The following is a 27,539-nucleotide window of genomic DNA, read 5'->3' as shown; positions in this document are numbered from 1 at the left end:
CATGACTGGATGTCAGTAATCAGGAGAGGATTTATTAAACAGCACAAAATTCTCATTTTTACACAAAATCATAAATATCCCCAAAACCGAAGCTGCTTCCTCCATCCGCCGATGGGTCCAGGTCATCTGATAGAAATAAGAAGCCAGATATTTAAAGCATCTGAGCCACCGACAGCATGAAGGAACAGCTGTTAGAGCAGGTCCATTCAGTTCTGCTCTCTGTAGATACAAAAGGAATCCTACATACCGTAGTTTCATGTGCTATTTACAGGTCTCCCCTAAAAACAAGTCCTCCCCTCACCTGGAAAACTAAACTAGAAACCTGAACCTCTAACGGGAAATCTTTATGAAATAAAACAGTTCAGACACAAAGTGGATTCTTCACTTTAAAGGCAAACTTATCATTTACAGATAAAACTGGAACATAAATCTGGTTCTTCCAGGAAACATAAGCGTGGGGTCTTCTGAGGCTCTCCTTCTGGTTTCTGGTTTCTCTTTGTTAAACTGATTGGATCCTCATTCATGTCAAGCCACTTTTACTGGTTTCCTTCTGGTTAAACAATAGATTTCCTGAAACAAAGAGCAGACGTGGCTCTTTCTGGTGGGTTTTCTGTTTCGTACCAGCTGGACCCTTTTACACACAAACCCCTCGTTTTATTACGTCTGAAGTCTTGTTTTTAAAGAAAAAAGCTGTTTTTGGTAACGCCTTTTCCTGCAGTGGTCAGACACGGAACCAGGACTGACGAACCTTCTTCAGATTATTAACCAACAAGCTCCACCGTCGGCCTGTTTCCAGCTGGCTGGCATGATGACCTTCCCAGCTTACCTGCTACCTCAGGTCTTTATCTTGACCAATCACAGCCACTCCTGCTCCGGTGTGATGTGGAGAAAGATTTCCAGTCCTACAGTCTACAGCAGACCCAAAAACTCTTTGCAAATAAAGAAAAACAGCGATGTTGGGGAATAATTACTGATTCCATTTAACATAGAACAGAAGAAGTGGACATTTAGGATAAACCGCAGACATGAGAAGAAAAGATGGTTTCACCAGCAGAGCTCAAACTGGTGGGGAGAAATGTCCTTCACGGCTTTTTTAAGGCCTCAGCTCAGTCAACGTGTCCTCAGAGACCACCAGCAAAGTAAAAAGCATAAATGGCGTCCCACACAGGAAGAGGTCATGGCCGTACTGCAGCGAGAAGACCTCCAGAAATAAATAGGCCGAGTACTGAAAGACTTGAGGGGTTACAATATTAAGGCAATGCAGTGGCATGTTCTCTGCTCTCTCATGAGACTCTGGACATAAAAACGAAAAGATCACTCAATTAAATACAAATATGAAAAAAACCTTCTTTAGGCCATCTGTATCCACAACATGTGACGGCAGTTCCTCTGGCTTCACGGCGGCATTGGAACCCACAACCTGCCTCACAGCCAGCTGGAAAACCTTGTCATAACATCTGTCCCCATCTTGTACAGTCAATGGTCCAGGCTGCCATAAAAAGCGGGGGCAGGGGCATGTAAGATGGCTGGGACTGGAGGGGGGGTAAGATTAACTCATTAAATGATAAATGAAACAGAAAAGGCGGTGTGGTCCAGAGGAAAGGTGACACCTAGCTCTAGTGGATGTAGGCTCGGTAGACGGCAGAGATGTCGTTGTCTGACTGGTCCAGCGCCTTGGCCCGCTTGTACACCTGCATCAGAAAAAAAACACTGATCAATCGCTCCTAATACGGCCGCGTCAGGTAAACCTGGATCAATCGCTCCTAATACGCCCGCGTCAGGTAAAACCCGGATCAATCGCTCCTAATACGCCTGCGTCAGGTAAACCCGGATCAATCGCTCCTAATACGCCTGCGTCAGGTAAACCCGGATCAATCGCTCCTAATACGGCCGCGTCAGGTAAAACCCGGATCAATCGCTCCTAATACGGCCGCGTCAGGTAAAACCCGGATCAATCGCTCCTAATACGCCTGCGTCAGGTAAACCCCGGATCAATCGCTCCTAATACGGCCACGTCAGGTAAACCCGGATCAATCGCTTCTAATACGCCTGCGTCAGGTAAACCCGGATCAATCGCTCCTAATACGCCTGCGTCAGGTAAACCCCAGATCAATCGCTCCTAATACGCCTGCGTCAGGTAAACCCGGATCAATCGCTCCTAATACGGCTGCGTCAGGTAAACCCCGGATCAATCGCTCCTAATACGGCCACGTCAGGTAAACCCCGGATCAATCGCTCCTAATACGCCTGCGTCAGGTAAACCCCGGATCAATCGCTCCTAATACGCCTGCGTCAGGTAAAACCCGGATCAATCGCTCCTAATACGCCACGTCAGGTAAACCCGGATCAATCGCTCCTAATACGGCCACGTCAGGTAAACCCCGGATCAATCGCTCCTAATACGCCTGCGTCAGGTAAAACCCGGATCAATCGCTCCTAATACGCCACGTCAGGTAAACCCCGGATCAATCGCTCCTAATACGCCTGCGTCAGGTAAACCCGGATCAATCGCTCCTAATACGCCACGTCAGGTAAAACCCGGATCAATCGCTCCTAATACGCCCGCGTCAGGTAAACCCGGATCAATCGCTCCTAATACGCCCGCGTCAGGTAAAACCCGGATCAATCGCTCCTAATACGCCCGCGTCAGGTAAACCCGGATCAATCGCTCCTAATACGCCCGCGTCAGGTAAACCCGGATCAATCGCTCCTAATACGCCCGCGTCAGGTAAACCCGGATCAATCGCTTCTAATACGCCTGCGTCAGGTAAACCCGGATCAATCGCTCCTAATACGCCCGCGTCAGGTAAACCCGGATCAATCGCTTCTAATACGCCTGCGTCAGGTAAACCCGGATCAATCGCTCCTAATACGCCCACAAGTAAGAGCACGGATTAATGTGTGTGTGTGTGTGTGTGTATACGTGTGTGCGTGACACTGTGTGAAAGACTTCCTTGTTTTTATTCTTGTGTAATCCTACTTTGATGTTCGCAAAGGCTTGTTTTTTATTTTTAATATGCGTGAACTGAGATATGCATAAATGTTTTTAATCGTGTAAAGATTTTTGTGTTGCCTATGGCATGAAAAGCGAAGTATAAATAAAGTTTGATTTGATTTGATGAAGGCAGGGTCCAAAATTTGTACATAAAAAGGAATGGCTCACAAATGAACAGCTCACAGCTGTGAATCGGTTCCCACTGTTCATTTAAAAGAGTCGTTCAAAAGAATCGATTCGTTCATGAATGTCACATCTCTAGAAGAAAAAATAAAAGCAAGCAAATGTCGAGCTCAACTACGTCTGTCAGCCACAGCAAAGAAGTGGGTCTTAAAACCAGAACCAGACTGGCCAGCTCTAATGTGAAATGGAAAATGATCCGCAGCTTTGGAGCAGCAACGGAAAAAGCTCCGTCACCCCGATCTGAGCCTGGAGAACCTTCAGAAGGAGCTGGGTGGAGGACATCCGATTCCTGGCTGGAGCATGCTGCTGCAGCAGCTCTGGCAGATACAAGGAGATAAATGTTTAAGGCTCTACAAAGAAGTAATTCTTGCCCACGAGCTGCAGGTTCTGTGTCAGAGCCTGTTACCTGGGCAACGCCTCACAACGAAATAGTTTTTTTTTTTTTTTTTAACGGTAAAAAAAAACCAACATTATCGCATTAATAATTTTTTCTCTCTTAATGGACCATGGTATAAGCAGGATAATGCCCGACGAGGTGGCCATTTTCGTAAATTAATTATCCATTACATAACCGGACCCAGACCATTCTTGGACAATAAAGGGAACATTACTGGAAAATAATTTCTTTGTTTATATTTTTTTAAGTTTTCCTCGTTGCTCTAGTTTGCACGTCTGTTGGGAAGATGATAAAACTGAGTTGTACCTCATTGGCAGCTGCAGCCATTGGTGTTGGATGGTTGGCCATGTCTCCCATGGATATGGCTAGCCTCAGGTCCTTCTGAATGTGTTTCAAATAGTAGTCTGGTTTAAAGTTGCCTTGCAAAATATCTGGAAAACACCAGAAGAAAGGTTGATATGTTCGCAGTTAAATAAATTCAGGACAGTCTGCTTTAGACGTTTTATGTTCATGAAAGCAGAGCTGTGAGTTTCTAAAAACACGATATAAAAACATCATGAAATTGACTTACTTTGACATTTCTGGTCCACAAAGGTGCTAGCCATTTGGCCTTGGCACAGGATGTCCAGGAAGGTCTGCTGTGATTGGCCGGTGGCCTGTGCCAGAGTTAGCCCCTCTGCTATAGTGGCCATGAAGCTGCCCTGGACCATGTTGAGGATCAGCATCATTCTGGCTGCGTTGCCTGCTTCACCTTTACACAGAAAACAAATTTCACTTCCTCAGTGATACACACAGCAGCAGAGTCAGGACTCATCCAGAACTATCAACAATCCTATCACATCTGGATCCTAATGCTTATAATCTAAGAAACAATTTCCCATAAAACTTGATGTCCAATGTTTTTTAAGTATTCCAAGAAAAGTCTAATATCCCTGTTTGCTCATGTTTACAACAAAGAACAGTGCACCCTACATACCAAGGAAGAAGGAAGTCTTGCCCATGGCCTGGAAGCAACTGCTGCAGTCTTCATAGACCGTTCTGTCACCAGCTGCCAGGATAACCAGCATCCCGTCGTTGGAGAGCTGCTGGCTTCCTGCCACCGGAGCCTCCAAGAAACGGCCGCCCCGCGACGTGATCACCTGACATCAAACACCAGAACACCCCACTCATAAATGCTGCTCCTGGTATAAACTGTCTCATTCACATTAGGGCTGCAACTGATTAGTCACAGACTATTAAAACAACTAGTCAACCAATCAGATTATCTCATGATTATTAAATGGATCTTATTTCACTTCCAGCTTTGAAATCTAGCATGAGCTTGTTCTGTAAGTCCGACGTTCCTCCTCTTTAAATGTTCGAGCTTTACAGACGTACTTCCGTTGTACACAAGGTCGGCTTTCTCACATGTATTTAATTTATTTTAAGTTTAAAGTGAAGTTATTTCAGACTTTTGACGTCCTCTGCCGCCGTTTTATTCCCTACGCATGTGCAGCTCTCAGCAGAGAGAGAGAATTAGACTCTGTCTCACTCTGTAGGTTTTTTTTTTTTTGCCGACAGTCGGCGGGTAAATTCGTTGTTGACTATTTTTAATTGTCGACTATTGTCAACAACGTCAACTAATCGCTGCAGCCCTCAACTCATCAGGCCTCCCCTGGAGGGCTTCTTCAGAACTGGAAGCAGAGATCCACCCGCCTGCTATCTAAGCACTTACAACTTCAGGTAGTTCAAAACATTTAAATCCCTCTTTCAGTTCTGTAGGATTAGTCTTACTGTGAAACTCTGGCCTTTGTGGGAGCATGCTGGTGTTTACCTGTGACAGTTCAGTGATGGTCTCTGGATCTACAGTTGACATCTCTATGTAGCATTTGCCAGGCCGGATGCCCTGGAGAACTCCGCTGGGTCCTAAAACCAGCTGCAGCCACACAGACAGAAGCCCCGTCAGACCATCATCTTCAACTCTTATTCTAAACTTCTAACTAGTAACGTTTCCAAAACACAAAGCATCCGATATTTTCAGTTTCATTCTATAAAAGAATTGTGAAAATTTTATCAAATGAAAATAAATGTTTATTCTATTTAACCTTTATGTATAAGGATGATCCCCCAGTCTCATTTCCAAAAGACCTGTTTTACACTGAGATAACAGGAGCAAGAGTAAAAAAAAGTACACTTACATCAGAGCCCCCAGGGGTCTTTTGTATTAACACGCAATAGTTTTGCGTTCCGTCGCAAAAAAGGGATGGTCCGAGAGTTTAAGCCGTTTTACTCAGTTACTTCAGGTGTTTCTAGTCTGCATCCGTCCCTCTCAGCATCAAGTCAACATACACACACCTCACAGTGACTTTAAACCCACGTTAACAGAGGAAGTGTGTTGGTGTAACATGCTGCTTTCACGGATTAATTACAAGTGCAGGCAAATAGGTTTGAATAACAGCTGACAGACAACTCGTTACTGCGGTGCTGCTGTGGAGTGCAGTCAAAATATTCTATTCAAGAACGAAGATTAAATGGTCCCATTTGAGCCCAAAGAGAAGCCAGCAGGTATCAACGTCTCAAAATGATCAGTCTACCGAGCAGGTAAACAGCCCCATTCAGGCAGGAAAACCAATGTTTTACTGTTCCGGGGAGCGTTGCGACCCCTAGGGTCATGGATTTCTCCCTGACGGGAGCAGGTTTTAATTTTAAAAAATTAAAACAAAGCAAAATAAAGTAAGAACATTTTTAAATGATTCAAAACAAAAATAAAAAAATGAAAACGTAAGTAAGAATTTTATATTTTTCAAGTAAGAAAACACAAACAATATGAAAAAATGTATAAAATAAATGCTAGGATGTCAGGTTCACTGGTCTCTAAGTCCTCTCTAAGAGCGAGTGGTTGGTTGCCTCTGTGATGGACTGGCCACCTGTCCATGTACACCTGTCCAGGTGTACCTGCCTCTCGCCTCTCATTGCTGGGAAAGACTCCAGCTCTAGCGACCCTGAGTCAGACTAAGATAATGGACGAATGAGTAATAGATAAATCTAAATCAGTGTCATGTTGTATAAAAAACAAAACTTCTGAAAATGATTATTGAATATAGTTTAAAAAGTCAAATTTCTCTTTGAGTTTATTTATTTAACCATGACAAGTCTGAACCTTGGGATAAATGATGCAGAGAGTAACAATTCAACCATCTGCAGCAGCTGGGACGGTACTTACATCCCTGGCTGCCTTCGGGTCCGACACGCAGGAGAAGGTGATGTCACACATGGAGGCCACTTCCGCAGGAGTCCGGCCCAACCGAGCCCCTTCCTGGATGAACAGGTCGCACTGAAACACCGAGCAGGAGCGTCAGCAACACACACACCTGGTTCAACACACACACCGTCTGTCAATCACCACACACACCATCTGTCATTCACCACACACACCTCGCTCAACACACACACCTGATCCACTACACACACCTGGTTCAACACACACACCTGATTCACCTCACACATAACACGTAACAGATAACCAGCTTCACTAGTTTACCCTCCGTCCCTCAGATAAAGCTGATGTAGCTTGATGGTCTGCGGTCCACGTTCCGATATGTGGTCTACGTACCGATATGTGGTCCACGTTCCGATATGTGGTCTACGTACCGATATGTGGTCCACGTTCCGATATGTGGTCTACGTACCGATATGTGGTCCACGTTCCGATATGTGGTCTACGTTCCGATATGTGGTCCACGTTCCGATATGTGGTCTACGTACCGATATGTGGTCCACGTTCCGATATGTGGTCTACGTACCGATATGTGGTCCACGTTCCGATATGTGGTCTACGTACCTATATGTGGTCCACGTTCCGATATGTGGTCTACGTACCAATATGTGGTCCACGTACCGGTCTGTGGTCCAGATAGTACCGGGGCTTCCGGGTTGACTCCTCATGGAGTAGACGTGTGGAGAACTTGCGCCGACAATATAATTTATTAACTTTGGTACGGGAACCATTTAATAGAGAAAAACAGACGGAAAGTAGGTAAGGGCATGAAAAAAAATTCAAGGTAGAAAGAAACACAAACTCAGATGACGATTCCCTTCACAGCACAAAACAATCAGAAAATGGCCGAGAGCCCGGGTGCTAGTAAGATGGCTACAACAGAAGATCCCGTAGTTTCCCGGTCAATTCTAAGAGAAGAACTGCCGTCATTTAAAGAAGCGATGCTGGCCCAGATAAAACCAGAGATTGTGCTAACATCTAACGATATGACGACTACTATCGCTTCGCTCCACGAGGAAATCAAAGCAGAGATTCGGGCTATGCATGATGAGGTGGCTACCGAGCTAGCACGGCTAAACGCAACAAATTCTGAAACTGAAGCTAAAAATACGGAGATGGGGGAGGCCCTGGATGGAGTTTTGGAGAGACTGAGTAAGCTGGAAGACACACAACAGCAAACTTTAAAAAAACACAAGAATGTAATGGATAAATGTCAATAGCAGAAGCAAACTATATTCGCATAGTGGGAGTAAAGGAAGGTGTGGAGGGAGATAATATGTTCAAGTTTCTCGGAAACTTTTTCCCCGCTGTGGTGGGGTTGAACATTTCAGCTTAGCCCTGATGATTTACTGAGCCCACCGCTCACTAGCTCCAAAACCGGATCGATGGCGATCAAGAGCCATATTAGTTCGTCTGCATTACTTCAAAGCCAAACTGAAATACTGGACACTAGCAAAACCAAAGGCAAACTCATATTTCAGGGAGTCCCTGTGAACATCTTCCCTAATATGGGAGCTCTGGGAGGCCTGTTTTATCCGGCCTGGGTTCGCACCACTGTGGCCGGGAGCCAGGGCTCCAGACTAACGGTCTTTATGAGGAGCACAGCAACCCCTAACTTAAATTTTTAGGACCATCCATCCATCCATTTTCCGCCGCTTATCCAGAGTCGGGTTGTGGGGGCAGCTGCCTAAGCAGGGAAACCCAGACTTCCCTCTACCCGGCCACATTCACCAGCTCATCCGGAGGGATCCCGAGGCGTTCCCAGGCCAGCCGAGAGATGTAGTCTGTCCAGCGTGTCCTGGGTCTTCCCCGGTGCCTCTTTCTGGTGGGACGTGCTCAGAACACCTCACCAGGGAGGCATCCAGGAGGCATCCTAACCAGATGCCTGAGCCATTTTTAGGACTGCAAGCAGAAACTTTAGGGGCGCACACTAAAATCGCCTTGCATAGCAAATATTCACATTTCCTCTCATTTTCACTGTATTAGTGATCAAATTTGAACAATAAATTCAGAAATTACAATGTTTACAATTAATTTTCTTGTGCAGCAGGTGACATAAACACATCCTACTGGCTGCAGTAATACAAAACAAGCAGACATAGAACTTATCAAATCAAATGAAATCAGATTCTGTGATTTGATTTTCACTCGATAGCAGGGCTGGGCAATATATCGAGATTTTCAAATATATCGAGACTTTAACAGACACAATATAGAAGGAGGGAATATCGTTTGTATAGAGATAGCTTGTTTTGAGTTAACAGCATCTTCTCTTTTGCATTTTGCTCAGCTGTATTTTTGTTATGGTCATTGAAAAGTACTTTTCAATTTATTTTGTTTTAGGAGCATTTAATTTAATACAAAGGTACTTTAATTTCTGCACATGTGCTGCTGATCCATAATAAAGGTTTATTTAGCACTGAAGGCTGTAAATTAGAGCTCTCTGGTTACTTGACCAAAAAAAAAAAAAAAAAAATATATATATATATATATATATATATATATATATATATATATATCTCGAGATATATATTGTATATCGTGATTCAGGTAAAAAATATTTAAGATATGGTTTCATATCGCCCAGTCCTACTTTGTAGTCGAAGCAGAACGACAACTTTGTCCCCACCATCAGGGCGTGGTATGACTGGTCCATGTGGTTCCTGGCAGTAAACAGCTTCAGGGACTGATGCTCCTCCCCTCCTCTTTCCACACATTAGCCAATCACAGTGGTCATTTGTCCCTGCTCACGCGCACGTTGGCTGTCGTCTTCTTCGTTGGTGTTCGTCTCCTTTTCTCGAATTGAAGTTAGTTTAAATCGACAAACCAGCAGCTAATTTGTTGTTACTGTGAACTACTGGGCTGAAGAGGGAGCAGAAGTTTGTTAGTGACTAAATAAATTCAGTTATAACTCCTACAAGACCGGTAGATGTATCGGTCGCTGTTGTAGAGACGATGAAACGTTCGCTCGCTCTCCACCGTTTGGTTGCAGCCTGGAGTCCTGATGGGAGCAGACTCTCCTTCAACTCTCCGCTGGCTGCTGAGGACTTTTACCAGAGATTAGTTACCAAAAAGGCCGGCTGGGAAAACCGTCTGGTTTGAGATCATGACGTGTCAGGTTGTTGGACTTCTGGTGAGTTTAATATGGGATAAGGGATAGTTGTACAAACGCAATATGGATGCAGGCATAGAGGAAAGAACAGGGCTTACTAAGAGGTCCAGTTGATGTGTTTGTTACAGTTTGAAAGTTGTAGAATATATAAACTGTGTATTTATACCAGCCTTCACCGTTTACATCCCCCTCCTTCGCTGGAGAATATCAGCAAAAGCGTTATGTCAGCGGAAGTTTCTAAGTTTGTAGATTAGAGTCGTATGTTGTGACAAAGACAGTGAAGTTTGTTTTTTTCTTTCCTCACCCCCACGGCGAGTCTGTGGGGGCGGGGCAGTCAGGTTCGGTGGAGAATTGTTGCAGGTGAAAATTGTTTTTTTTTTTTAATTCTCCCTTTCCCTCCTTCTTTCTCACTTAAAAAACTTAAAGGCAGACATCATATTTCTGCAGGAAACACATCTTATGAACCAGTCCCATAAATTACTGCATAAGAACTGGATTGGACAAGTGTTCCATTCAAACCTCGGCGCACAGCTGTTATCATTAATAAGAATATTCCATTCATTCTGAAGCGGACAAAAACGGGAGATATGTTACAGCAACGGCAAACTTTATGACAAATATCTACGCACCAAACTATGATGAGGAGTCATTTATGAAGTCAGTGCCAAGTATTCCCGATCATAGCTTGATCATTGACTTTAACTTGGTAATGGACCCAGCAATGGATCGATCATTAAAAAACATCAATCTCTGTCTAGATCAGCTGCAGCCGTGCAACATTTCTGGGAAACCACTAAAATAGTAGACCTCTGGAGATAAATCCTAGCCAGCGGAAGAAGCTTTTGTCTCAAACACATATTCCAGGATAGACTTTTTTTGTTGTAGACTCCAAATGACTTCGTGGTGAAACACGTAGATTATGAGGCTATGATCCTCCGATCACACGCCCGTAATAATGCAGTTAACATTTCCTATTAGACGCATGTTCAAGACCTGGCAAATAGATAATTTATTACTTAATAGAACCCATGTTGAACTTAAAAGAAACAAAATAAAATTCTTTATGGAAATTAATGACACGCCTAGCATCCTTAAAAGCACAATATGGGAAGCTTACATGTGTGGTGAGTTATTCTCATATGAAGCATTTCTTGATAAAGTAAAAACAGATAAACAGCGGATGTTAATGGAGGAAATAGTACAGTTAGATCAGGAGCACGCCCTCTCCTCCAATCCAGAACAACTAAGGAAAAGAAAATCCCTTCGAAGTGAGTTTAACTTGCTCTCTACATCCGATACTGTAGACTTAATAAACCCATCCCAACCTAGATACTAAGAATATGGAGAAAAAATGGTAAACACTTAGCTTATCAGATAAAGGTTGAAATATGCACAAGATCAGGAAAAATAACTGGAAATTAAAAGTGATTTATACTGAGATTTATACTGAGCTATATTTTATTTATACTGAGAAATCGGATCATTATTTTGAAAAATGAACAATCCCAACTGAAAGTAAAGAACTCTTTACTGTTAGAGGAGGTTGGTGGGCCAGATGGATATACATCAGAATAAAACCTTTGCTGCTGAAATCGCCCCTCTACTCTTAGCGGTATTCAGCGAAGCACTCCAAACTCGATCCCTTCTACATACATTATATCAGGATTTCATTCATTCATAACCAGAGTAAAGGCCCATTAGCTCCGTCGTCCTTTAGACCAATCAGCCTGGTGAATGTAGATGTTAAAGTTCTAGCTAAAATCTTATCGTCCCGTTTAGAAAATGTCCTTCCAACAATAACAGAATTCATTACACAAAACTGATAGTCTGTCATGTTAAAAAGACCAAGTTCACAGCAGAAATAAACATGTTTAAAGCCTGGTACAAAAATCCATTTTAGGATTAAAAGGTCAAGTTTACCTTCATGACAACTGTGAGGGGGGTGAATTTTTTTCTAACGCATCAGTTTGGATGTTATTTAATCTTGAAATTCAGCATAATTAGGGGCGTGTCCTTTTGATTGACAGGTATCCAACATCCAAGGAAAGAAGGGAGAGTGCAGCACAACCGCGGGTTTTAGCCGGCTAACAGCGCCTTAGCTTTAGCCCGCCTACCTCCGTTAGCTGGTTAACTGACATTAGATCCGATTTAGCTCGGTTAGCTCTTAGCTACAGGCAGCTTGGAGACTGATAGATGTCAATCATCCACCCCACTCTTACAGCCCCCTCTCAGCTCCACCTCTTTGCCCATTTTTGTATTTTAAGGGAGCAGGCGTGACGCTGCCAAGATAGCGACGGGGAGAACCGGCCAATGACCTTCACTTTTGCTCTTCAGAAACCTACAGGTGACGTCATGGAGGCTCCGCCCATCGTTTTATACAGTCTATGCTCCTAGCCCGCAGACCGATCCTGCTCAGTCAGAGGCAGAAGACTCCGCCTTCTCTCACACCTCATCAGTGATGTTTACATCTACAACTTGAAATAAATCAGGTTCACACTAAAATGCCAAGACGTTAAAATGTGATCTAATGTGCGAGGATGCTGACACAGCACTGGGTTCATACACTAAGAGATGCTTGTCTGCTGTTAGGTTGGATTGAAGCTGCTTCTATCGACCGGCTCTCCTCTTCCTTTTTCTACTTTTACTTTTTACTTCTCTACAGTATTCTCCTTATTTTCTGTTCCCTCCTTTCAGGTCCAGCAAGATTACATAAATTCCATAATAAAAAATAGATAAAAATTTAAAAAAAATATATATATACATAAAAATCTTCTTATCAAGAGGACCTCATACCCACACCCACATCCTGTAAGGAACCTGAATGCGGCCATAAAACTCGGCCTGTTAGTAGCAGGATCAGGAAGCGTGTTATAAAACGTACCTTTTCTGCTGTGCGATTCCACACGGTGACAACGTGGCCCATTTTCAGCAGGTTAGAAACGATGCCACTACCCATGAGCCCCAGACCGAGGAAGCCTATCCTGCAGGGCAAGATGCAGGGGAGTAAAGAGACAAGTAGCAGCACAGCTATCACTGTATCATACGTGTTGACTGGCTGCTGATCAGCCCTCAAACCTTTTATCTGTGGGGGTTATGCTGCCATTAATGGCTGTGCTGTCTGCTGCTTGGATGGATGTTGACCCCGTCACCTGAACAAGAAAAAGCACCTTCGTCAAAATCGCACTAAAGAGAGGAAAAAAGTTCTTGTTCCAGAAATTCCAGTTTGTTTACCTCTTCAATGATTTTCAGGCGCTTGCTGATGGGCTCCATGGAAGAGGCTGGCTGTGGGGGCAGAGGAAGCTAATGAGCTAACATCAGAGTCTTTTATTATCACGTTTAATTTCACCTTATATGACAACATTTATCCTTTTATACATCCAAAAGACTAACATTCACCATCTGTAATTCATCAGCAAAGCAACAGACAAACGTCCACTTTAATAAGTTCAATCAACATCTGTTGGGAAGACCCAGTGGACCCAGGACCAGCTGCCATTTACCTGGTTATCAGTTCTTATAGCTGACTATCATTTACCACCATGACCGAAAAACAACTTCCATCTACATCCAGCCGATGGTACCATTCTCTTCTTCCTCGTTTCCATGTTTACTCTGTATCCTCATGTTTTCCACCTCATCGTGTTCTGGATAGATTCAGTTACAACGGACCACACAGAACCAGGACCAGGGTTACCCCCGCACAGAACCAGGACCAGGGTTATCCCCGCACAGAACCAGGACCAGGGTTATCCCCGCACAGAACCAGGATTTTCCCCACACAGAACCAGGACCAGGGTTATCCCCGCACAGAACCAGGGTTACCCCCGCACAGAACCAGGACCAGGGTTATCCCCGCACAGAACCAGGACCAGGGTTATCCCCGCACAGAACCAGGATTTTCCCCACACAGAACCAGGACCAGGGTTATCCCCGCACAGAACCAGGGTTATCCCCACACAGAACCAGGACCAGGGTTATCCCCGCACAGAACCAGGATTTTCCCCACACAGAACCAGGACCAGGGTTATCCCCGCACAGAACCAGGGTTATCCCCACACAGAACCAGGACCAGGGTTACCCCCACATCCCCCCTTGTAAACTGGGAGGAAGCTTCTTTGTCTTTTCCAGAGACACTTGGGGCAGCATGTCTTGGTTTCTTGGACATCTTGGGTGTTTTCATTGGTCTGTGAGCCATTGCTGACTTCCTGCCGGGTCAGGTGACATCACACAGACAGGACGCTGCTGAAAATATGTCCGTTTCATCGTGCTCAGACACCATGAAAAGGTCTTCACACCCTCATTAGCCAGTTTCTTAAAATTCCACATTTTACGACTGATTCCATTTTTAGTGTGAAACTCCATGATTCCGTCCATGTTTTCCGCATGGCAGAAATTTCGGGGCCCGGGAACAACCCCCACGTCTTGGTGTCTGGTGAACAGTCTTCAGTAGCCTGGTGAGACGTGAACATGTTGGTGTGGGGAGGCGATGTTTTCCATTTGCAAGGGTTGGATCCGATTTAATTTAAACATACCTGAACAGAGCAGTCTGAACTCTGACGTGCTGCAGCTGCATCAAGCAGCAAAACCAAGTCTTTGTTCCTTTTCTAAAATCTCGTCTGAGTCTAAACAAAACTGACTGACTGAAGGTTCTTGAGTTGCACCTGCTGCTGCAGCCCATCTGCTGCCAGGCTGGACGTGCTGTGTTCAGAGATGCTGCTCTGCAGACCTCGGTAGGAACCAGTGCTTATCTGGCTTCCTGTCGCCTTTCCATCATCTCCAACCAGTCTGCCCATTGTCCTCTGACATCAACAACTAGATGTTTTCTCTTCTTCAGACCATTCTCTGGAAACCCTGGAGATGGTTGTGGGTGAAAATCCCAGTAAAGACTCAGACCAACAACCATGCCACCTTCAAAGTCTCTTAAATCCTCTTTCTTCCTCATTCTGATGCTCAGTTTGAACTTCAGCAGGCCGTCTTCACCACATCTACATGGCTACATGCTGCCGTGTGATTGGCTGGTTGAATATTAGTGTCAACTGGAAGTAGAAGAGGAGCTGATGAAGAGGAGGCAACTACGGAATTATGGGTCTTCATGAGATACCGACGCTGGCTTTCTGTAGGCAGCCCTACCTGTGACTAATTTTCGACAAATTCCTGCGTGGGACCTCCGGCTTGCTTGTTTTCCTTCCTAAAAGCGATGTGGATACTCCAGACCAAACGCTGGTTTGTGTCTCTTGTCCACCTGCAGGTGAACTCCTCCAGTATCCTGCTGCTGAACTTTTAAAACTTCGGCGCCACACCTGCACCGCACAGCCACCACCTGGTCTTGACATCCACCCGGACATTGCCTTTGAGCCGCGTCGGAGATACATCGTCAGAGGTCCACTACTCGCCGTCATCCCCATACCGCTGGGCGGGGTGTTACCCACAGAGTCCTGGCCAGCCTGCCGAGGTCGGATAACTTTGTGGCCAAGAACAATTCCCCCACCTTAACGTCCACTCTCTCAACAGCAAAGGGATCTGATCCAAGAAGTTCTTGTGGACGGAAAACTAGACTTCTTGTGCCTGACTGAAACTTGGCAGGTGCTCCGCCGGGTTTGTTTACACCTGCCTGCCTCGGCGTGAGCCGGGCGGAGGTCTTGCTATGTGCCTCGGCGTGGGCCGGGTGGAGGTCTCGCCATGTTACACCGCAGCGTTGGAAAGTCGTGCCTGCTGTTCACGTGTTTTCCTCCTTCCAGAACTCACTACTGCCTGGACCCTCTCCTACGACTGCTCTACCATCTACCGTCCTCCAAAACATAACAAGGACTTTTTAAATGACTTTTCCAACCTCCTGACACTTTTCTCATCTCTGACTTCTAACACAATTATTCTCGGTAACTTTATTATTAATATGCACATTAACATGATGCTCTCTCCAGAGACTTCTCATCTTGTCTAGAAAGTTTTGGTCTGCAGCAACACATTAATTTCCAGCTCGCTGTAAATATTACAAAGCTGCCTGACTCTTCCCACCACATGCAATCCACTGACTTCTGTAACTCACTCATGTCTTTCTTTGTCTCTAAAATCTCTGGCATTCACCAACGCCTGGCCTTGTGGAGAGCTGTAGTCTCTGGAGTGGACTTCACCGCCCCCTACTCATCCCCCATAACCACATTCTCCAGTTTTATTCTCCCTCCGTCCAAGCCATCTCTGAATCTATCCTCAAATCCAAACCCTCTACCTGTCAGCTCGAACCAATCCCTACAGCTCTTGTTAAAACCTGCCTCTCCTCACTTGCTCCCCTCATCACCAACATCATTCACTCCTCCCTAATCTCTGGAACCGTCCCTCTTGCACTCAAAACCGCTACAGTCACACCTATCTTGAAAAAACCTGGCTTGGACCCCACAAATTTCAATAACCTTCGTCCAATTTCCAATTTACCCTTCATTTCCAAAATCCTCGAAAAGTCTGTTGCTTCTCAACTTCATAACCATCTTATCACCAACAATATTTATGAACAGTTTCAATCCGGTTTCTGTCCCCTTCACAGTACCGAAGCAGCACTCCTCAAAATCTCCAAGGACCTTCTCATAGCTTCAGATTCAGGTTTACTATCCATTCTCATCCTTCTTGACCTTACCGCAGCATTCAACACCATCTCTCACAGCATTCTCCTTGACAGACTATCATCCATCACTCACACCCCCCTCGCCTGGTTCACTTCTTACCTTTCTGGCCACACACAATTCATTCGACTGAAATCCCATGAATCAAACTCTTTCCTGTCTCTGCTGGAGGGCCCCAGGGCTCAGTCCTGGGGCCCTCCTTTTCATTATCTACATTCTTCTGCTTGGTTACATCCTTCACCCTCAAACTCAACAGTTCTAAAACAGAAGTCCTCCAGGTAGGCACGCCCCACACTCTCCAAATCCAACAGTTTTCCCATTTCCATAAACATCTCACCTGCCCTCCCTCCCCTCAGGTAAAGAGTCTGGGTGTCGCCCTAAACAGCACTCTGCATATTTTAATTTGAGAAACATTTCTTGTCTCCACCCCTCTCTCACCCCCCACACCACTGCCATCCTCGTCCACAGTCTTGTTACCTCCCAGATTAACTACTGCAACTCACTTCTCTTTGGTCTCCCCAATAAATCCCTCCAGAAACTGCAGCTCCTCCAAAACTCTGCAGCATGCATCATCACACGGACCCCTACTACTCACCACATCACCCCTATCTTACAACAACTTCACTGGCTCCCCGTAAAACAAAGAATTAACTTCAAAATTCTCCTCATTACATTCAAAGCACTCCACAATCTGGCCCCTCCATATATATCTGATCTCCTGCACATTGCTCCTCCTCCAGCTTCTTGTCCCCCCTGCCCGTCTCGTCACCATGGGGAGCCGAGCATTCAGCCGCTCTGCTCCCCATCTCTGGAACTCTCTTCCCCCTGACATCCGTACCATAGACTCTCTTCCTCTCTTCAAATCACAACTCAAAACACATTTGTTCAGACAGTCCTACGTTGTCTAACCGGCTTTATGTCCGTTCTGTTTTCTTTTGTTTTGCACTTGTTATTTTTAACCATTTTAATGTTCTTTTGGACAGTGTCCTTGGGTGTTTTGAAAGGTGCTTTTAAATAAAATGTATTATTATATTATTAAAAAAACAACATAAGAGTCTGGATAGTTTGCTTGGAGCAGCCATGAGTCAGTAAAATGTTAATTAAGTTTGGGACATTGAGGCTACGCCTCCACTTAAGTTACAGCAAATGCAACAATCTGACAATCATGTCTGATGCAAATGTAGAGAACCGGCTTCCTCTTACCTTCTCCGACTGGCTGAGGAGGAAATGATGAAAATGAGGGTCGTCTTTGATAGGCTGCAACACAAGAAGAAGAAAACAGTCGGCTCTGATGTAAGAGAAAACCAAACCTATCAATCCTCGTGGTATAACTGTCAGGAATTTTCCTCATTTCCAAACAAAGCTGCCTCCTAGCTGTTACTTTACCAGTCATACATGAGAACCCATACGTTCCACACAGTAACACCACTAACATCAGCATCTCATGGAGGTTAAAAGCAGCGTAGCTCCAGCAAACCAACCACCTCACGTCAAGCTTCTGTGTGTTAATCAAGGACATGTGCATCTAGGTTTTCTAGCTAACTAATGACACTGCTGCCATGTGCACATTGTGTGCACAGGGTCTGCTATCACATCATTTACATGTAAAAGCTTCCAGCAGCTCCTCCCAGCATGGTAGTCTGCTTCTCTCTGTGCCGGTGGAAACAGGGTTACGTTTCAGCCAATGAAAGCAACGCAGATCCAGGAAGACAGGACGAGGTTTGATTGCTCGTGGGCTGAATGTGGCCACATAAATCACACAGTGATTAAAACACAGTCATTTTAACGCATCCACCATGTTTTAAAGCAGCTGGAGTCACAGAGAATCATGAATGTTGTTCTGGAAAAATCCCAAATGGTGGAGCTGGAACCTCAGAGATGAATCCAGCTTTCAGCATGGTGGCAATAATGTTTCCACACACGTTAAGAAACAGACTTCATTTGCAGGTGGTTTCACATGCCTTCATCCCTGAGAATGAAAGGATGATCACCACCCTGGTCCTGAGGAGCAGGCTGCTTCTCCTGACCTCCACACACCTGGAAACTCAAGCAGACCTCAGCTGATGAGCTGAACATACGCACACACCCAAACACACAGCTGCAGCACTCACAGCGAGCACCAAACAGGTCAGAAGGGAAAAGCTCTGCAGTTACTGGTGGGTTACAGGAGAAAGGTGAAGGTTCAGGTAGAAGATAGCAAGGCAAAGCAGGCTTGGTGGAAGGGGGTTCACCTACACTGCTTTCCCATTTGAATCCTGAGCCAGGTCCAGCCCCCAGCCTCTCCATAGCGGACGGCTCGGGGTCAGAGTCAGTTAAGTCCTTAAGGAGGAGAAAGACACATTTTCACCTTTAAATGAAAAGGATGCATCTGTCCAGCTCCATGTTCCCCACACAGGTTATCCTGGTTTCACACCTCCAAGGTGTTAGACTCCATCTCCTCTTTCTGTGTTACTAAAGTTTCATGTTCATCAAATCTTTTCTCATTATCCCTAAACCTCCAGCAGGACTCCCCGAGTTTATTTCTAATACCACCATCAGTGTCTCAGGAGGGGTGGTGTGTGATGGACAGCTACCCTTTAGATGACCTACAGAGGTTTTCCAGACATTTCTGTCCCATCCAGGAGGTTTACAATCCAGCCACTAAATGTAGTTTTATTCACAGACTCTATCTGGTAAATCCACAATGATCCATGATAACAGCTTTATTTATCACATTTCACCATAAAAACATCACCATAATTACTATGTTGCTAAGAGACCTCTATTTAGACCTATACATGATGATGAAGCCACTTCCTGTCAGTCTTTCCACCAATCAGAGAGCTTAGATTGACGGTAACGTCCAATCAGGAGCAGCCAAAGATCAACCAGTGAGCAGAAAGTTCTATGTGTGTGTGAAAAGAAGAAAAATAATGCTCCTCTATGGCTGGAATAAAGCCAAGAAGACGTTTCTGATGCACGGTGGCGCCACAAAGCAGCTGCTACACACTGGTTTATACTGGGATTCAAAGCTGTTACAGACTGGTTTATACAGGGATTAAAAGCTGCTACACACTGGTTTATACTGGAATTAAAAGCTACTACAGACTGGTTTATACTGGGATTAAAAGCTGCTACAGACTGGTTTATACTGGGATTAAAAGCTGCTACAGACTGGTTTATACTGGGATTAAAAGCTGCTACACACTGGTTTATACTGGAATTAAAAGCTACTACAGACTGGTTTATACTGGGATTAAAAGCTGTTACAGACTGGTTTATACTGGGATTAAAAGCTGCTACAGACTGGTTTATACTGGAATTAAAAGCTACTACAGACTGGTTTATACTGGGATTAAAAGCTGCTACAGACTGGTTTATACTGGGATTAAAAGCTGCTACAGACTGGTTTATACTGAGATTAAAAGCTGCTACAGACTGGTTTATACTGGGATTAAAAGCTGTTACAGACTGGTTTATACTGGGATTAAAAGCTGCTACACACTGGTTTATACTGGGATTAAAAGCTGCTACACACTGGTTTATACTGGGATTAAAAGCTGTTACAGACTGGTTTATACTGGGATTAAAAGCTGTTACAGACTGGTTTATACTGGGATTAAAAGCTGTTACAGACTGGTTTATACTGGGATTAAAAGCTGTTACAGACTGGTTTATACTGGGATTAAAAGCTGCTACACACTGGTTTATACTGGAATTAAAAGCTACTACAGACTGGTTTATACTGGGATTAAAGCTGCTACAGACTGGTTTATACTGGGATTAAAAGCTGCTACAGACTGGTTTATACTGGGATTAAAAGTTGCTACACACTGGTTTATACTGGGATTAAAAGCTGCTACACACTGGTTTATACTGGAATTAAAAGCTACTACAGACTGGTTTATACTGGGATTAAAAGCTGCTACAGACTGGTTTATACTGGGATTAAAAGCTACTACAGACTGGTTTATACTGGGATTCAAAGCTGTTACAGACTGGTTTATACTGGGATTAAAAGCTGCTACAGACTGGTTTATACTGGGATTAAAAGCTGTTACAGACTGGTTTATACTGGGATTAAAAGCTGCTACAGACTGGTTTATACTGGGATTAAAAGCTGCTACACACTGGTTTATACTGGAATTAAAAGCTACTACAGACTGGTTTATACTGGGATTAAAAGCTGCTACAGACTGGTTTATACTGGGATTAAAAGCTACTACAGACTGGTTTATACTGGGATTCAAAGCTGTTACAGACTGGTTTATACTGGGATAAAAAGCTGCTACAGACTGGTTTATACTGGGATTAAAAGTTGCTACACACTGGTTTATACAGGGATTAAAAGCTGCTACACACTGGTTTATACTGGAATTAAAAGCTACTACAGACTGGTTTATACTGGGATTAAAAGCTGCTACAGACTGGTTTATACTGGAATTAAAAGCTGCTACAGACTGGTTTATACTGGGATTAAAAGCTGCTACACACTGGTTTATACTGGAATTAAAAGCTACTACAGACTGGTTTATACTGGGATTAAAAGCTGCTACAGACTGGTTTATACTGGAATTAAAAGCTACTACAGACTGGTTTATACTGGGATTAAAAGCTGCTACAGACTGGTTTATACTGGGATTAAAAGCTACTACAGACTGGTTTATACTGGAATTAAAAGCTACTACAGACTGGTTTATACTGGGATTAAAAGCTGCTACAGACTGGTTTATACTGGAATTAAAAGCTGCTACAGACTGGTTTATACTGGGATTAAAAGCTGCTACAGACTGGTTTATACTGGAATTAAAAGCTGCTACAGACTGGTTTATACTGGAATTAAAAGCTGCTACACACTGGTTTATACTGGGATTAAAAGCTGCTACAGACTGGTTTATACTGGAATTAAAAGCTGCTACAGACTGGTTTATACTGGGATTAAACGCTGTTACAGACTGGTTTATACTGGAATTAAAAGCTACTACAGACTGGTTTATACTGGGATTAAAAGCTGCTACAGACTGGTTTATACTGGAATTAAAAGCTGCTACAGACTGGTTTATACTGGGATTAAAAGCTGTTACAGACTGGTTTATACTGGGATTAAAAGCTGCTACAGACTGGTTTATACTGGGATTAAAAGCTGCTACAGACTGGTTTATACTGGGAATAAAAGCTGCTACAGACTGGTTTGTAGTGGGATTAAAAGCTGCTACAGACTGGTTTATACTGGGATTAAAAGCTGCTACAGACTGGTTTATACTGGGATTAAAAGCTGCTACACACTGGTTTATACTGGAATTAAAAGCTACTACAGACTGGTTTATACTGGGATTAAAAGCTGTTACAGACTGGTTTATACTGGGATTAAAAGCTGCTACAGACTGGTTTATACTGGAATTAAAAGCTACTACAGACTGGTTTATACTGGGATTAAAAGCTGCTACAGACTGGTTTATACTGGGATTAAAAGCTGCTACAGACTGGTTTATACTGGGATTAAAAGCTGCTACAGACTGGTTTATACTGGGATTAAAAGCTGTTACAGACTGGTTTATACTGGGATTCAAAGCTGTTACAGACTGGTTTATACTGGGATTAAAAGCTGCTACACACTGGTTTATACTGGGATTAAAAGCTGCTACACACTGGTTTATACTGGGATTAAAAGCTGTTACAGACTGGTTTATACTGGGATTAAAAGCTGTTACAGACTGGTTTATACTGGGATTAAAAGCTGTTACAGACTGGTTTATACTGGGATTAAAAGCTGTTACAGACTGGTTTATACTGGGATTAAAAGCTGCTACACACTGGTTTATACTGGGATTAAAAGCTGCTACAGACTGGTTTATACTGGGATTAAAAGCTGCTACAGACTGGTTTATACTGGGATTAAAAGCTGCTACACACTGGTTTATACTGGGATTAAAAGCTGCTACACACTGGTTTATACTGGGATTAAAAGCTGTTACAGACTGGTTTATACTGGGATTAAAAGCTGCTACACACTGGTTTATACTGGGATTAAAAGCTGCTACACACTGGTTTATACTGGGATTAAAAGCTGTTACAGACTGGTTTATACAGGGATTAAAAGCTGCTACACACTGGTTTATACTGGGATTAAAAGCTGCTACACACTGGTTTATACTGGGATTAAAAGCTGCTACAGACTGGTTTATACTGGGATTAAAAGCTGCTACAGACTGGTTTATACTGGGATTAAAAGCTGTTACAGACTGGTTTATACTGGGATTAAAAGCTGTTACAGACTGGTTTATACTGGGATTAAAAGCTGTTACAGACTGGTTTATACTGGGATTAAAAGCTGTTACAGACTGGTTTATACTGGGATTAAAAGCTGCTACAGACTGGTTTATACTGGGATTAAAAGCTGTTACAGACTGGTTTATACTGGGATTAAAAGCTGTTACAGACTGGTTTATACTGGGATTAAAAGCTGTTACAGACTGGTTTATACTGGGATTAAAAGCTGTTACAGACTGGTTTATACTGGGATTAAAAGCTGCTACAGACTGGTTTATACTGGGATTAAAAGCTGCTACACACTGGTTTATACTGGGATTAAAAGCTGCTACACACTGGTTTATACTGGGATTAAAAGCTGTTACAGACTGGTTTATACTGGGATTAAAAGCTGTTACAGACTGGTTTATACTGGGATTAAAAGCTGTTACAGACTGGTTTATACTGGGATTAAAAGCTGTTACAGACTGGTTTATACTGGGAATAAAAGCTGCTACAGACTGGTTTATACAGGGATTAAAAGCTGTTACAGACTGGTTTATACAGGGATTAAAAGCTGTTACAGACTGGTTTATACTGGGATTAAAAGCTGCTACAGACTGGTTTATACTGGGATTAAAAGCTGCTACAGACTGGTTTATACTGGGATTAAAAGCTGTTACAGACTGGTTTATACTGGGATTAAAAGCTGTTACAGACTGGTTTATACTGGGATTAAAAGCTGTTACAGACTGGTTTATACTGGGATTAAAAGCTGTTACAGACTGGTTTATACTGGGATTAAAAGCTGTTACAGACTGGTTTATACTGGGATTAAAAGCTGCTACAGACTGGTTTATACTGGGATTAAAAGCTGCTACAGACTGGTTTATACTGGGATTAAAAGCTGTTACAGACTGGTTTATACTGGGATTAAAAGCTGTTACAGACTGGTTTATACTGGGATTAAAAGCTGTTACAGACTGGTTTATACTGGGATTAAAAGCTGTTACAGACTGGTTTATACTGGGATTAAAAGCTGTTACAGACTGGTTTATACTGGGATTAAAAGCTGTTACAGACTGGTTTATACTGGGATTAAAAGCTGCTACAGACTGGTTTAGTTTGTAGTGTAGTGTTTTCTGCTGAGGACGTTCCTGGGTAAAACGCGTCTTGCGCGCAGCACGAGGACGTAGAAGTGGTGGGGAACGCTGGATCAGGAGGCGGAGCTCTGGGAAATGGATGTGGGATTTGTCTGGGGTCATATAAATGTGCGCATCTGGCTGTTGTTCTACAGGCATTCACACACTGATACACAGTCTTAAAGGTTTAAGGTTAAAGATGACAGGAAATCATTTTTTTCCTCCCATTTTACCATGTTTTGGTCTGTTGTTTTAATATGCTGTCTTCACTGGACAAAGCTTCTAACATGTCCTACCAACCTTCTCAGACGGGTCCTTCAGGGCACTGAGGTCCTCGTCATCCTCCTCCAGTATTTTCAGTGGCTTGCTGGGCGTCTTCTTTCCTTTTGAGTCTCCTTTTCCATCAGAGTTCTGCCAAAAAGCCACATTTAAACATTAAACTGTTTAAATATGTCAGGGCTTTATCAACCTGCTTAGACTGATTTATGCACATTTAGAGTGTGAGAACATTTTCACATGAAGTGTGGAAGTTAGCATCATGTACTTAGACATGTTCTTCAGACCAGCTCTGACCTGGGTACGCACAGAATGTAGTGGAAGAACTGGTAATATCTGCAGCAGTCTGCATGCTGCTCAGCTTCGAACTCATATCCTCTGTATACAGGTGTGCACCGTACCTGCTTTAAGAACGCAGACAGCTGAACCAGTGATCTGACCTTTTAAACCCTGCCGTCTGCTGTGAGCATGTCCTCGGGCTTCTTCGGATTGGTGACATCACAAAGTGACGGCTGATCACAGATTTCTGCTGTGACTCGGGATCTGTGTCAGATTTCTACTTAGTGGACAGAAAGTATTGCAGGTTTTTGGAGACATGGAGCCGGAGACATGGGGCTGGAGACATGGGGCCGGAGACATGCGTTCCCGCATGTTTTAAAGATATTTCTGACTTCCAGGTTTAGGTCCATGTTCACCGGAGTCCACGCTTCCAGGTTTACGTCCATGTTCACCAGAGTCCACGCTTCCAGGTTTACGTCCATGTTCACCAGAGTCCACGCTTTCAGGTTTACGTCCATGTTCACCAGAGTCCACTCTTCCAGGTTTAGGTCCATGTTCACCAGGGTCCACGCTTCCAGGTTTAGGTCCATGTTCACCAGGGTCCACGCTTCCAGGTTTACGTCCATGTTCACCAGAGTCCACTCTTCCAGGTTTAGGTCCATGTTGACCTGGGTCCACGCTTCCAGGTTTACGTCCATGTTCACCAGAGTCCACGCTTCCAGGTTTACGTCCATGTTCACCAGAGTCCACTCTTCCAGGTTTAGGTCCATGTTCACCAGGGTCCACGCTTCCAGGTTTAGGTCCATGTTCACCAGGGTCCACGCTTCCAGGTTTACGTCCATGTTCACCAGAGTCCACTCTTCCAGGTTTAGGTCCATGTTGACCTGGGTCCACGCTTCCAGGTTTACGTCCATGTTCACCAGAGTCCACGCTTCCAGGTTTAGGTCCATGTTCACCAGGGTCCACGCTTCCAGGTTTAGGTCCATGTTCACCAGGGTCCACGCTTCCAAGATTAAATAGAAAGCGTGAAGTTATAAGCTGGAATCTCCTTATGGGTCTGTAAGTGTTGGTGAGCAGGTCACCAGATGTTTGGACGCTGCTCCTGAGAGAGAATCTTACAATCTAGCTCTGTATTAAGAGGGAAAATCTTTTAGCAAGGCATTATGTAAAGGCGTCGTCCTCACTGTCTTCACGTGTTGGAAGTCAGGATCCTGAAGCTGAATAAAGCAGATTATTGATGTTTGCTTTTCTTTATAAAGGGTTTTTAGCTTCATGTCTTCACAGGAAGACTGAAATTAAAGTGAGTTAGTTTCTATTAAATCAACCTGAATTTCAGGTCAATGGAGTTTAAGTTCTAAGTGTATTTAATTTCTAAAGATTTTTACTTAAATCAACTTGCAATTGAGACATTCGACTGAAAATATGAAATCTATTAAATTTAGAAAAAAATGGACATGTGAAAAATTTAAGTTCAATCAGGGTGTTTAAATATATGATAAATGATGGAAGTGGAGTTTTCATCACAGCAATGTGCAAATTCTGCTTCATAATGAGCCGTTTCAGGTGTGGACGCAGCAGTTTACCTGTTCTTTCCCCTTCGCCTTCTTCAGGAAGTCTTCCACAGCGTCCACCGCCTGCTGGAAGCGCTTTCCTTTGTTGATCTTGATCATCTCTTCTTTGTGGGCGTGATAGGGCTTCAGTTGTTCGACTTTGATCCACGCACTGCTCGGGCACAGAGAGGAGCAGTTCTTACAGCTTCAGTAGGGAGTTCATCCAAAGATCAGACACCTTTTAATCAGGAGCAGTACTCACTGGTCTTCAGTTCCAAAGAACTTCACAAAGTGGCATTTTTTGCCCCGAGGCTTTTTCAGGTCCTTGGGAGGACTCACAATCTGAAATGTGCAAAGATCCAGCACCAACATCAAAAATGATCATGTACATGTTGCGTCAGGTAGGGTGCAGCTGTGTCTCCTTACCTTCCCTGGCCACGGTGGGTAACGGCCAAGCTTCCCCCTGAAAGACAGACAGTTTACGGCTGTAAAATCAATCTGAGGAAACAAAGAGGCATTTTAACACGATCCTGGTGGTTTAGCTGCCTCACATCTCTGTCAGCCTGTTGCACCAACACATGTTCATTAATCAGGCAGCACTGAAACAAGCTGGTATGAGAGTTTGATCAAAGTCTAATACTTTCAGAAGACTGTCTAATTCTGCTGGAGACTAGTTTGGATTATTTGTGGCCTCTTCTTCTGACATTGTTTTTAAAAGGGATCTATAAAGAATATCATGTTTTCAGCTACTGGCACGTAGGAGATAAAGAGTATCAAAGGTGTAATAATGACACAATGAAAGTCTGCTAGCTTGTTTTTAACTTTAGCCGTGTGTTTTTAAAGGTTAACGCTTCGTGTTTTACCGTCCGTGTGAGTTAGTTAGAAGTTCTTATTTTAATCTATTTTAATTTTGTGTTACGTTCCTAGAAGCTGTACAAAGTTCCAGATAAAACGCCTGATCCCTGCAGAGATGGAGGCGCTACAGTTAACACGGAAGACATCAGTGGAGCTAACGGTATCCGCTACGATGCTAACTCAGCTCGTCACAGAGCAAAACTTTTAAACAACATGGCCATTTTACAATTATTCTTAGCAGCTATGCAGAAAAACGCATCGGTGTCCACATTTAGGAGATAAAAGACAACTTTTCAGCCTAAACCCCCAAATCTCAACAAAGTTTTAATACTACAGTAGTAGCTTGTTTGCTAACTGGCAGCTAACGGAGGCTGCTGGCTGAGTCAGCTTGGTTAGCTATTTGTTTTGGGTTGACCATCAACTAACCCACAACAAAAACCCTTCCTTTAACTGTGTATGGTCTACACACACGAAAAAATGTGCGTTTAAATTAACTGAGCAGAATCAGGGAAATACGCAGAAGTATTAAAGTGCGTTTAAAGGTCATCTCACCACACCAGATCCCCGATCCTCAGATGCACCGCCGCCATCTTTTAACTTAAATAAAACGTCGCACTGACTGAGAGGAAAAGACAACACACGCCCACTCGTC

The 27,539-nt window shown here is 43.7% G+C and overlaps 1 protein-coding gene across 2 annotated transcripts; it reads right to left on the bottom strand.

Moving 5' to 3' along the window:
• Positions 1 to 12: 12 nt before the first annotated feature.
• On the bottom strand, positions 13 to 27,539 carry glyr1 (glyoxylate reductase 1 homolog (Arabidopsis)). 2 transcript variants are annotated; one of them, XM_042001354.1, is made up of 16 exons: positions 27,440 to 27,539; positions 26,459 to 26,495; positions 26,295 to 26,374; positions 26,066 to 26,204; positions 24,228 to 24,338; positions 18,793 to 18,876; positions 17,761 to 17,814; positions 13,175 to 13,225; positions 13,019 to 13,092; positions 12,825 to 12,924; positions 6,778 to 6,888; positions 5,389 to 5,490; positions 4,552 to 4,714; positions 4,147 to 4,326; positions 3,882 to 4,006; positions 13 to 1,691 (listed from the first exon to the last, which is right to left on the bottom strand). In XM_042001354.1, exons 1-16 carry the CDS (start codon positions 27,475 to 27,477, stop codon positions 1,617 to 1,619), a joined length of 1,524 nt encoding a protein of 507 aa, XP_041857288.1. In that variant the 5' UTR covers positions 27,478 to 27,539; the 3' UTR covers positions 13 to 1,616. The 2 variants fall into 2 exon arrangements, with proteins under 2 accessions (XP_041857288.1, XP_041857296.1); XM_042001362.1 differs by lacking the exon at positions 18,793 to 18,876.

The sequence above is a fragment of the Melanotaenia boesemani genome, chromosome 2, assembly GCF_017639745.1.
Source record: "Melanotaenia boesemani isolate fMelBoe1 chromosome 2, fMelBoe1.pri, whole genome shotgun sequence".
NCBI classification, from domain to species: domain Eukaryota; kingdom Metazoa; phylum Chordata; class Actinopteri; order Atheriniformes; family Melanotaeniidae; genus Melanotaenia; species Melanotaenia boesemani.
This window is presented reverse-complemented; position numbering and strand designations above follow the sequence as displayed.

Excerpts from the sequence above, each read along its gene's own strand:
- glyr1 (XM_042001354.1), bottom strand. The coding sequence starts at position 27,477 with ATGGCGGCGGTGCATCTGAGGATCGGGGATCTGGTGTG. Across the intron at positions 24,339-26,065 it reads AGGCGAAGGGGAAAGAACAG|AACTCTGATGGAAAAGGAGA; the intron begins GTAAACTGCTGC and ends GCTTTTTGGCAG. Across the intron at positions 12,925-13,018 it reads ATAACCCCCACAGATAAAAG|GATAGGCTTCCTCGGTCTGG; the intron begins GTTTGAGGGCTG and ends CTTGCCCTGCAG.